This window comes from Leptosomus discolor, chromosome 5 (genome assembly GCF_034619465.1).
Source record: "Leptosomus discolor isolate bLepDis1 chromosome 5, bLepDis1.hap2, whole genome shotgun sequence".
Classification (NCBI taxonomy): domain Eukaryota; kingdom Metazoa; phylum Chordata; class Aves; order Leptosomiformes; family Leptosomidae; genus Leptosomus; species Leptosomus discolor.
Window position 1 is genome coordinate 12,195,851 of NC_141395.1, and position 12,349 is coordinate 12,208,199.

The 12,349-nt window shown below is 39.5% G+C and overlaps 1 protein-coding gene across 3 annotated transcripts in view; it reads left to right on the forward strand.

Annotated features, from left to right (window-relative positions):
* MYLK (myosin light chain kinase) overlaps positions 1 to 12,349 on the forward strand; it is a 218,344-nt gene that overhangs the window by 81,968 nt on the left and 124,027 nt on the right. For all 3 annotated transcript variants that reach the window (XM_086464977.1, XM_086464979.1, XM_086464978.1), the window contains 3 exons: positions 6,803 to 7,010; positions 8,800 to 8,848; positions 11,795 to 11,960. In XM_086464977.1, coding sequence (XP_086321103.1) covers positions 6,803 to 7,010; positions 8,800 to 8,848; positions 11,795 to 11,960 — 423 coding nt within the window. The remainder of the gene's footprint in view (positions 1 to 6,802; positions 7,011 to 8,799; positions 8,849 to 11,794; positions 11,961 to 12,349) is intronic.

Consider the following 12,349-nt stretch of genomic DNA (forward strand, 5'->3'; position numbering starts at 1 on the left):
TGTTTAACCTTGCCAGGCAAGTTCTCTGTTTTAGAAGCAAGCTTTTCAAATGGATAAGCTATTCTTGAGATATGGTTTGTGTGTGTTTAAAGTCTCAGAAGGAGCTTAACAATGTATCATGTCCACTTTCCTTTATCAAGAACATCTGCTGTTCATTTGTTAAAGCAAACTGCAACTTAAGCCTTACAAGACTTGCAAAAGAGCTGCACAGAGCCATGTTTCCCACCTGCACTAACCAACAAATTTAAATTACAATAAAAATATACCACCTGTTAGGTGGGGTTGTATTCACGATGTTCATGCTGTAGACTCCAGAGTCTTGTAGTACTTTTTTCCTAAGACTGAGTTTACATCAGTACAAATTATTGCAACAAGAAGTGGCTTTTTTCCTAGCAAGAGAGCACAGCCCTGCCCACATGGACAGAGCATATGTTACGGTGTATCCAGTTCTTAGCATACTCTGTTAAGTTTGCTCTCAAGCACTTCATTCCCCTCACAATTCTTTTGGTCAAGGTCCAGATCCAAAAACTCTTGGCTCTTGATTCAAGGAAGATGGAGGACACTGGGTAGAGTCTCATGACTATGGGAATCACCTCTTTTTTTGTAGGACCTAGGATGAGCCATATCCACAGAACAGCCGTTGCTGCCTGGATTGAGTCTCTTAGGGCTGCATGAGAGCCTTCAACTGTATGAGCTTCAGATAAGCCCATCTAATACCTAACTTGCAATAAAGTGAATAATATTCCATTTTTGCTGATACCTAGGCATTGGAAGAAGAGGTACGCTATACACTCTCTACTGCATTTCAAGTGTAAGTGCTATACGTTGTTTTTTCCTGAGTCCTCATTTCTTTGAGTAGAATTCCACTTAGAACATTTGTCATGCTACTTAATCACATTTCTTCTGCTGCTTTCTTGATACAATCTGTTGGATCACTACTCTGTTTTGCCAAAGGTTTATGCCCTGCTAGTCATGAGTATTTGCTAGGCCAAGCCCCTTCTTTTTTGTGTGTGTCAGGCTTTTGTTTGCAGGCAGCAGCATAAAGATCGAAGTCTGTCAGATACTATGAGTGGTTTTCCACATTTCCCTTGACATCTTTTCCTGGTGTGACTTCTAATGATCTGCCCAAAGCATACACTTGGGAGCTCAGTGGCAACATCTGGCAGCTATAACTGAGGCTGTCCTCTTTTTATCCGTTTGCAACTTCTGATCTCTGTGGCCTTTTCTGAGATGTAGTTCCCAGAAATGACTGGTTTCTAGTTGAAGGTGGGCATGGAACAGAGGATAGGCTACAAACCCTTCTCAAAAAGTTACCTCACTCTCTGGCATTCCTTACTGTTAAGATAGGCAGGCAGCCAAATAACCAAAACGGCCGCTGCTCTTCTAAAGGAGGTCAGTGCTGCCAGACATTATCTACCAACCCACTGGCCAATTTCTCTTAAAAGTCCATTGCTTGCCCTATCCACCGTAGACTGGGAAACAGTTTATTCCCTTCTGCTTTGCAGGTACCTTTATGCATTAGAAAACATTTCTCATTACTGACATTCTTGTTACTCAGGTCATCCAAACTTTGTTTTCAAGTTTGATGCTTCCAGACACTACAGCTAGCTACACTACTAACCATCGATGCTTTTAATAAATTATTTATACATGTAGCAATGAATGAAAGCATGCTAAGAGCATTACTTTTAATAGCCTCAAGGGCTACATGTCCATAAAAGCCTCAAGACAAGTGGAAAAGTCTATTTTTGCATAATCTGTTATCAGTACATGTTAATTAAACCAACAAAAACTTCCATACATTTTTCCTAAGAATTATATTGTATGTTTTTTCATCTCAAATATGAATGGGCAGTTATGATGCCAAGTTCTTCTCATAAGAACTAGGTGTCAAAAAGCAGTGTCAGTTAGCTGCAGGATCAGCAAGCTTGCTTATTTCAGGATGTTAAATAGTACTTACCATACCCTGTTATTCTTTAACAGCCTACAAAGGGGACAACCTTCCTCAAAAAGCAGCAAGGTATGCAAAATGGGTCTTATTTAAAATAGTGTGTGAAGTATAAAAAGTTGAATAGACAATATTTCTGTGCATCAAAGCTAAATTCAAAATCAGTTTTCTTTAGATAGTTCGAACCACCCAAACACAACTGGTTCTTTTATTCAATGATTGAATAGTTTACATACATTCGTCTTAGTTCTGGATTTTGTGGAATTAAAGGTAAAGGTAGTCTACAGGAATAGTAGCACAACTGAACACTGTGCTGACAGAATGTTGACTACATGAATGATGTTTCAAAATTCTGACTTCATGGGAGAAGGATTGTCTCTTGAAAGGAATTTTAGTCATTAGTGGAATTCATATTGCAGCATACGAAATCGTCTCTATGAGGTGAGTTATTTTGAACAGCAACTTCATAACAGTTGTATCATTGCCAGTCTTAGTACAACTTTTGATGTGTCTGTCTATACGTTTTGTAATTTGGTGGGATTTTGCAAACCAAGACATCCTTTTGATAGCTCTTTTCTTCCTGATCTCACCGCTTGTGTGTTGATGTGACCCTGAGCAGCAACATGGGACATTTATTTAGCCCTTCATGTCAAGCACTGAACACCTCAGCCAGTATGATGAATGTAGTGCTAGAATATGTAATGAAATATTTGCCAACGTTGCCAACAGTCTTAAGGTGTTGCTGTCAAAATGAGCAATACTCAGTGATAGTACACACCTCATCAGTGTTTCACAGTTTCTTACCCTTAGGTTTATTGTCACTTATAGCTGAGTCTTTTTGGGTGCTGTGCCTTTGTGTTCAATGTTAAGTTCACTGGAGCCAGCCACAGTTGTTACAAAGCAGGATATGACTCTGGAGTTAAAAGCACGAGCTAAAGAGTGCGTATCATTGCCCTAAGCCCCTACTGCAACTGTGACACATTGAAGTAGGCAAACCTATGCTTTTTTGAAATTGGTATGTAAACAGCTCTTTTACGGAGCACAGATACAGACCAACTTTTAGAAAATCTTTCCTGCACTTTTGAACGAGAAAAAGGGTCACTGAATATATTTGGCATTGGTGGTCACTGAATGCCTTTAGGTTTTTGACAATGGGGACTAGTTTGTAGCAGCACATTTTTTGATAACGCTACCCTTTAGTGTATGGCCTCAATAGATTTGTTGTATTTTTTCTCTTTTTTTTCTTTTCTTTGAAAACCTCGTGCCATCCCTTTTCAATAGTATTGCCCCAGACCTAAATGCAGAACTGAATCTTAACTCTGGAGTTCTCACAGGCAACAGGTTCTCTCTCAGCTATTTCCACTTGCTGTGTTGATGCATGGAGCAGAAGGCCTGTTTTACCTCAGCAGGCTTTTCCAGGAAGACTCTGAGCAGTTGATGGGTCCAGACAAAAACTCAAAACTCCTGTTTGTGCTAATACAATGGTTATTTGCTGCTTGCTGACAATTTTCCACTTGTTAGTGTTGTAGAGCAGGTAAAGAAAAGCTGTAGCCTCACTGGGACTGGCAATATTCACACGGGCCAAGCTGTAAATAAAGGTTATAGCCCTCTGCTGCTGGGCATTAAATAAGCAGATAAATTTCTCTTTGCTGTGGATTTATTCAAGGCAGATGTTTTTCTGTGAGCTCTGGAAAGGTTAGAGAGGAATATAAAACCTGCTGCAGTTCTGGAATTGATCCATTAGGATCAAAACCTAGTAACCAGTGATTCGTTTAAGGGTCCCTGACACTTTTATGGCAAGGCTATGTATTTCAGAGAGGGCTGGCTCGGTTTGAAACACATTCCAAACCCAAACCTGAAATAAATCCTTGCAACAGAGCAATTCTGTAAACGTCTGCTTTCCCATCATTTCATTTTTGACAAAAAATGAAAGAAAAAAATACAGAGTTCGGGAAGGGAATGACTCAACCTTTCGAAAGGAAATGGCATGCTGATCGCCTGTGTTTGTAATTCTCTGTGTGGCATTTCCTCGGTGTAGAGATGTGGATGAACAAAATAATATAGACATAGCAAGCATAAAATAAACACACATGGAAGAAATGGAAAAACACTTAATGTAGGCTCAGCCACGTGCTACTGGAAGGGCATGTATAATCGTCTACCAGAGGCTGAGGGGTCAGGTAAAAATGGCCTTGTGTGATCCAAGAGGGACTTGAGAATATGATAAAACAAAGAAAAATGGAAGGAAGGTGTTTCCCGTTGCTTCAACCCCAGATGTTCCCTGGGATGAGTGATGGAAGGGGGACTTTGAAGCTGGGTTGAACAATACATAGAAGAAAACTCCAGAAGGAATGATTGCAAACTGGAAAAAAATAGTAAATCTATTAGGTGATGGGTAATTGATTACTTGTATTCACAGGCCAGAATCTCCACAGCTGTAATCAGATGTGGCTAGGCTAACGTTAGTAAAGAGAATGTGATGTGATGTAATGGTTCTTTCACCATGCCAATTCAAGTGCTACTCTGTCATTTTACTGTATTGTATTACCTGAAATAGCAGTTTCAAAGCCATTTTGCTTCAAATATTTCAAATTCAAGGAAATCTTAATAACCAATGAAACAAAAATGAGCAGTAGAAACTCCATTCTGATATACTTTCTGGCTTTGGGTAAATCACTTCATCTCTCTGTTGGTTTATCAACCTAAAATGAAAAGTTAGGTAGGAGCGCATTGACAAGTTAATAGTAAGAAACAGTTCTTTGGTACGAGTCACTTTCTGTACCAGTGAGCACGTTTATCAGCCAACAAGAGTTACACTACTGTAAAAACCTCATATTGGTGCTTCACAACTTTCTTTTTCTGAAAATGAGGTGTGCTGAGAGAGGTAGTCCTAGGAGGCTGTCCTCTGAGTAAGCACTAAACAAATATGCTGGAGTAGTGTTAGGGGGCATGGTTGAGCAGGAGCTGCTCTTTTTCAGAAAGCACGGGAAAGAAAAGGCTGTGAAGAGCTTTAGAAAGATGCTGTGGTATTTTTAAACAGTAGTTGTCTCCCCATTGTGCAGAATCCCGCAATGTCTCCTTCATAGAACATGACTCTTACTTAAAGATAGATAGGCTCAGAAAGAACTTGAGAAGTTTTTACCAGAAGTGTAAAGTTTCTCCAGCTTATTCAGCATATTTATGCTCTTGGCAAACATTAATGTCCTCTATATATGTATTTAGTAGGTAGTGCCAGGAAGAAAGGGTTGCCACATCACTGGCAAAATTAATTTGTCTGAACTGATACCCAAGGAATTAAAGGAAAGAGAAAAATGTCTGACAGCTGTAGGTTAAGCTCCATCAGATGAAAAGCCCAGCTGGAGTGAGGTGGGGCTGGATTAAAAATGAAAGGTTTTGAAAGAAGAGAATGTAAGAATGGGTATGGTTGGTTGGCTAAAGATTGTAATTTGGAAAGTAAGTGCTATGCAGTTGGAAGAAAGCAGAGCTGAAATGAGGATTGGAAACTGAGAGGAGAATGATGGGAGGAATTTGAGCAAGCCACAACCAAGCCTTCTTCAAACCAAGACAGATCATCAATATTTTGCCCACCTGGAGGTTGAAGGGGCTTCCTATTCAATTTCCAAGATTTGATAATGTAATTCAAAATGCAACATTGCTCCTTTCCCAGTAAGCAAACACAGCCACAACTGTTACTCATCCCAGCGCATCTTGATCAACTCTGTTACTTAATGATATGTTACTTAATGATATGTATGCAAAGGATAAAAGTGTCGGAAGATGGAGAGCAACATATCAGAGCGCAGGAGTAGGAAAGAAGGGGGAAATACTGTAATCAGGAGTTATGATGACTGGGGAGGTGTGCTAACAGTTAACACGTACTAAAGCAACACTTTAAAGGATAGTATCTCTTACAAAGCAGGGGAAGAACCTTTGCCTGAGTTAATTGTTTGGTGGAAACTGGTGTATGTCGCTTTTCCCATTTTTTTTGTAAAAGACAGGCACAGATCCTCATCAGGTTTCAATAGATCAGTTGAAATTAGTAACTCCATTCTCAATTATACCAACTGAGAATCTACCTGCAAATCTGAAAGCACCGTTAATGCCGCAGCAGCCAAGATTGTATTAATGTGGTAGATATTTAATGAGCACAGAACTGGTTAATTTTGTTAAATTCTCTTCTTTGGGCTACCAGTACACCACAAAGCATTTTAAGTTGAGCAGTGTGTTTGTATGAATACATACAGGTCTTTATAGTACCCCCCCTATAACACGAGAATGACCCTTAATGGCACTTTCTCAAAATGCAACTTCTTATCTTCTACTTTTAAAGATTAAGACAAAATTTGGTATGTGTCTGTATTTCTTGCCTGTATATTGTTAGGAGCTACTATATCTCAGCACATTTGAAAACTAGATGGCTCCATACAGATTTACAATATAAGCCTAATCCTTGGCAACCATGCTAGAAATTTTTGGTCTAGATACCTTGCAGTCTTGCATACGTAGAGGTACAGTAGCACTACTGCCCTTGAGTTTCTGAACAATGGGGAGCCAGCTGTCAGGACTCTTTATTGGCACCATTACTATGCTTCTGCAGATAAACCATTCTAGTAGGAAACTTTTCTGTGTAGGTATCTATCTGCCTGACTAGTCTTATGGTTTTAACAGTTTGACTTATCCACGAGATTTTTTTTCATTTCGTTATGTTCTGCCATTTGGCTTGCAAAGAGTATGTGTTTAACAGCTCCTGTGTCAAGAACTTTCCACTGCATTGCGAAATGTCCAACATTTCTTCCCAATACCATCATCTGTCATATTTGCCTTCTTTCTCCACTCTCTCTCACATCTTTCCAGGTCAGAGGCTACCCCGAGCCTCGGATCACATGGTACAGAAATGGGCATCCTGTCCCAGAAGGAGACCATTATGTGGTGGACCGCAGCATTCGGGGGATATTCAGCTTGGTAATCAAAGGTGTACAGGAAGGTGATGGTGGTAAATACACCTGCGAGGCTGCAAATGATGGTGGGGTTCGTCAAGTGACAGTGGAACTAACAGTGGAAGGTAAGAGGATACTTACGCTGTTGTTGCAATGATTGTAGAGTGTAATTAAATGAACAAGCTGTGTTAAACTGTCTGGTTAAAATCACAGCTGTACACACGTGCTTTCTCACTGGTGCAAGAGTAAGATTCATTAATTGTATTTCACAGTTTAAGACATTTTGCAGGGAACTACATGTCTATAGCTAGATAAAGAATGTTTTCAGTTTCAGATGGGTATGATGTTACCCAGGTAACAAAAGACCTAGCTATAAACTTTGTAATTTTCATGGAAGCCGCCACTCAGGACAGAAACAAAGGCCTGGAAAGTTAACGTTTTCTCTCAAGCAGTAAAAACTGTGGCAATCTTGGTTGCTTCACAGCCTATCAGATTGGCACACTGAGGCAATGTGTTTCTGGAGTTCTCCCCACATGCTTCCATGCTGAACGCCTGGTTGTAATTGCATGCTTAATGTCACACGGGAAACAGCCAAGATCAAACTCAGGAATTTTTAAGAGAACATCTGCATATTAGATAGTTACAAACTGCCAAATTTAAAATTTAAAGAGTGATCCAAAGCCAGGGAAGGATGGAAATCAGTTGTACTGCTTCTCTCTTTGCAATTTGATCATATCAGATCTGTTGAAATCAAAGCTCCTCAGGTCACAACTTCCCGTTGAATTCTTGAAGAAAAGCAAAAATCTGCAGCAGTCCTGAAACAATCAGCATTTGCATTTATTCAGAGTCAAAATCCCTAACAGATCTTGTCAGAGTATAGATCTGGCATGATTGTTACTGCCTTCTGTTAAAAAGTATGCAAAATCTTTTTTTTTTTCCTAGTTTTAAGTTCTTACAGCTTTTACGAGTGACAATTTGCATGGAGGTGGAGGTTTGTTTTAAAGCTGGTTTTATGTCAGTTCTTTTGACCTGGGCTTTGCTGCAGTTTAAAAGCAATTTCGTGGCAATACCCAATGGCTGAATTTCCCAGAGTCTAAGAATTACATGGTCTTTATTCTAAAAATCCCTCTATGCATCAAGATAGCAAAGCACAGGTTTTTTTCTGTTCTGAGCAAAGACACCTATGTGGGGCTGACCACTACTTGAAAAAATGAGTCACTGACACAGTCTAATCTTTCCATCCTGCATGGCTGTCCTATCTGACAGTAATGTAGTTTCTTATAAGGCTCTAGAACAAGGTTTTTTTTCACAGCCATCAGAACTATTTGTTTCATGCTGCCTCTCTGGACCTACCCCAGGTCACTACCCTTTTTTAATGTGCCAAAGCTACCAGGAATGCTGTGTGCAGTAGATGGCGCTGAGCTTACATGGCTTCGTATGCATCTCCCTGTTGATCACCGCAGCAAGCATGATGAACCATTGTGCTTCAAAAAGAATCGTTTTACAGAAACGATAATCTAGGCTAGCACAGGGCTAAAAAACCAAACCAAGTAAAGTAAGACCTCTTTCAGAGTCCAAAAATCTTTTTTTTTCCTCTCTTAAATTGAGTTAGTGCTGCACTGTAGAAGTTAGACACAGTGTTTCATTCACCTGTTTAAAGATATTTTTGCATGAATGATCTGCTGTTGTTACTACTGAGGCCGGAGTTAGATGGCAACCCTGCTAAAACTGGGTTTTGAAATTGGAGAGCTTAACTTCAGACTACAGATGACATAACACTATACTGCAGGTGTTTCATTCCTCCTTTGTTTGAAACCCAGAGAAATGCATATTTTGCATAGTCTTTAGTATCTGTAATTCCCAATGGTCTTGACAAAACTTCTGATTTCCTGTCTTTCTGTCCTATGCTTACAGGAAGCTCCTTGAAGAAATACAGCCTGCCATCCAGTGCCAAACCCCCTGGGTAAGAAGTCCAGTGGCCTTCATATTGTCTAACAGACACCTAAATATGTTTCTGTAGGAAAAGAAGTAAAATCACTCTTTCTAAAGAATAACCACTTCTCCCAACTTTAAGTGCATCTTGCATTTTGTCTTTAGCTCTGATTCATTTTGAGGGCCAGTCAAAAAGGGTTGAATTCTTGTGTAGTTCTCAGTAATTCCTCACTGGAAACATATCCCCAAGGCTCTTTACCTGTGCAAGAGTCAGAGGGAAGGGAAGAAAGCAAAGCCTGGTGGTTATTGACTTGGTTTTGCGCAGCATTGCATTGGAATAGAGTAACTGCTTGGCATGATTTCTCACAGTTGTGAGATGGGGGTAGCACGAATGGCTGGGCTCTCGGAGGTAGGGCAGAGCCAGCTCACAGCAACATCTGAAAACAAACACTTTGATATTTGTGAACTCAAATTTCAAAGTCCAAATCTCCATTTATCCCAAGCAGAATAGCTGCTATGAGAGCTGCTGTGTTAGTAAAATGATTGAGGCTGTCAGGAATACGTAAGCAGTTCAATACAGCTACTGCTCCCTCATACTGACAGGAATTAATCTGGCTGAAAACGGAACATTCTGCTGGTATCTGCAGTATTGCACCCTCTTGTCTCTGCTTTCTCATATTCAGAAATCCTACCCCATGATCTGATTCTTCCGTGACCTGACAGTCTCCCTATAAAGCCAGAGCAAATACTACTTTAAGAGTCATCTGTAAGAAATAAAAGCAACCGAAATCAGCATTCTCTTACATATAATTTAAGTATTTCCAAGCAACACTGTGGGTAAACTGTAGTCAGGAAAAAAGAATTATTCCAGTTTGGAGTAACTGTTAGCAAGAATGGTTTGAAGGATTGATCTACGTCAGCACACAGAAGAGCTTTCTTGCTGTCGTGTACTTTCTATACTTCAGTAAGCATTTACAGTTAAATGAATGGCACTGTTTTAAAAGCCCCAGGCCTAGTTCTTCCAACAACTGAATTAATTTCTTTAAGTAGCTTGAATTTAAGCAGAATTATTTCTGATTTATATCTCTGGGACTGAGTAGCCCTGGATGTAGATTAAAATACGTGTTTCTGATTATGTTAGTGATCAGAATACACATAGTTAAAAATGAAGATTTTATTTCATCATTGATATGGATATTGTTTATGTAGGTTTGTAATTTTAAGACTGAGATTACAACAGTGAAAATAGTAAGTGAAACTGAGTAGTCAGTAAGGCTTTTACATGATAATGTCTGTATCACAAATGTGCTACAGAAATACACACGTGCTAAATAATCAAAGCAAGGAAGGACAGTCGGGGTTGCTGTTGGGTTTTGTTATACATTCAGACTTTCCAAAGCACTGTCCTAATCTATTGCGTTGCGTGCAGTTAGAGTGATTGTCCTCATTTTTCATTCTCATGTGTTTCACTCCAGCATTATTAATTTTATCATATGGAAAGTTTATGCATTACATAAACAGGGAGGAGGGAGGGGAAAAAAAAAAAAACAAAAACATTTCCGTTTGTGTGTATCTAGGAATCAGCCATAAAGCTGCAGGCTAGCTAGTATTGATTTTCTTTTTAATACGTCAGTATATGTGTATAGACATATAAATATAGAAACATCACATAAGGATGGTCACTAAAAGACTTCATTAATACACATTTATGCTTTTCTTTAGTGGTAACTTGAGGAAGATGACTTTAAAAGCTATCAGATGTTTAATTGTATGATTAGGTGTTTTCATTTTAGCATATTACAGCCACCCTTCTCTTCCAAGTCATTTCTTTTTTGCTAGTCCTCTTGCCCATGTAAATCCTTTCATCGTGGTATCATCTCTTACTCAGAAACCTCAAGCTGCCTATATGGCAACCGTCATGTCTTGGCAGCACCTTGGACTAAGGTGATGTGATCTCTTAGTATCTGACACCTGGTAGAAATGGTGAGATATTGACATGTCTTACTTGCATGTGGTAAAAGGCCATCGGGAAAAGAAGGCCTTGAAAATGGTTCCATTTGTTTGAAATCAAAGGTAAAAAAAAATTAATCACCGTTTGCTAACGTGTGTCTTTGTTGTACCAGGGCTTCAGAACAAAGAGTGTGAGAGTTCTCTTTGACATTAACAGACCTCAAGGTGTACCTTTTTTTTTTTTTTTTTTTTCCCTTGCTATAATACTGCTTATGTTTTGTGTTTTATGGCTGTGTATCTGAGGGGTTTGGACTGCAGCCGCTGATGTCGCTTTAGTTTCATTCCACGTGTTGTTTCCCAGCTGTGCCATCCATGTAACTAGAGGGGGGGGCATTTACACTTAACAGACATTCACCCATGAATGTACCCATGGGTGTACTTTGGTTTTGTGCCCTTTTCATGTTGGCTTTGCAAACATTGTAGTGAATGAGATTCCAAACAGAAGCCTTCCCCAAACCAGGGGATGTCAGAAATGTTGCAAAAACAAGTTGCTGATTCATAAATCAGAAGTTACTGTGTCATTGCACTCAATGTCGAAACAAATTACATGATAAAGAACTGTGAACAGTGAACAAGTATGCACAAATAATCTATTAGGAGGCAATTAAGAAACAGAAAATGGGGAAAAAATAAATGCATGCAGTCGGTCCTATCATTTGGTTTGCCCAGCTCTGCTTATAAGCAGCTGAAATTGTCCCCAAGCTCTGTTACATAAGTTATGTGTTTGCTGGATGTGGTTGTGTGTAGCATCACACTATCCAGTTGCATGAGGACTCAAGAGCAGTAATCACTAGCAATTCCATTTCTTCCATTGGCCAAAAAAAATACTGTGTAACTACAATCTTGGTTACCACCAATTACACACCCTTGATGGCAGACCGCTGTTCTAAAATGCTTCCTGAAGCGTGCTCTAACCACAACAGCTTCCAGTTCTTCTGTAAAACCAGGATGTCGATTGCCTTTCCAGGGGAAGACTTACTGTTCCATCTGTGGAGCACAGGCCAAGCATCTGGGGAGAGAGTCCACCCAAGTTTGCTACAAAACCCAGTAGGCTCGTTGTGCGTGAAGGCCAAACAGGCAAATTCTCATGTAAAATAACAGGAAGACCTCAGCCTCAAGTAACTTGGTTTAAGGTATGATTTCACAAAAAATTAATGTTTTCTTTCTCTTTTGAAATATTGTGACTTGAAAGGATGAAATGCACTTGCCACTGCTAATTATCACGGTGAGAATTTGCATATAAGGAGGGCCATGTTATTCCTCGGTTTTATGCTGAATAAACTCACAAAAGATAATAGCATTCCTTCTCAGTATAAACTTCTCCCTTATCTGTCTCATTGTTGAAAATATTTGTACAAAAAAAATCATCTGAAAGCACCAATCAAGATCCAGGTTCCATTATAAAAATAGCGACTATGGGACATACTTGCCCCAAGACCTTACTAACTGGGTAAGACAGCAGACAAAGGATGGGAATTCATAGAATCGTATTAATGGTACCATCATCTCTGTTTTATAGAGA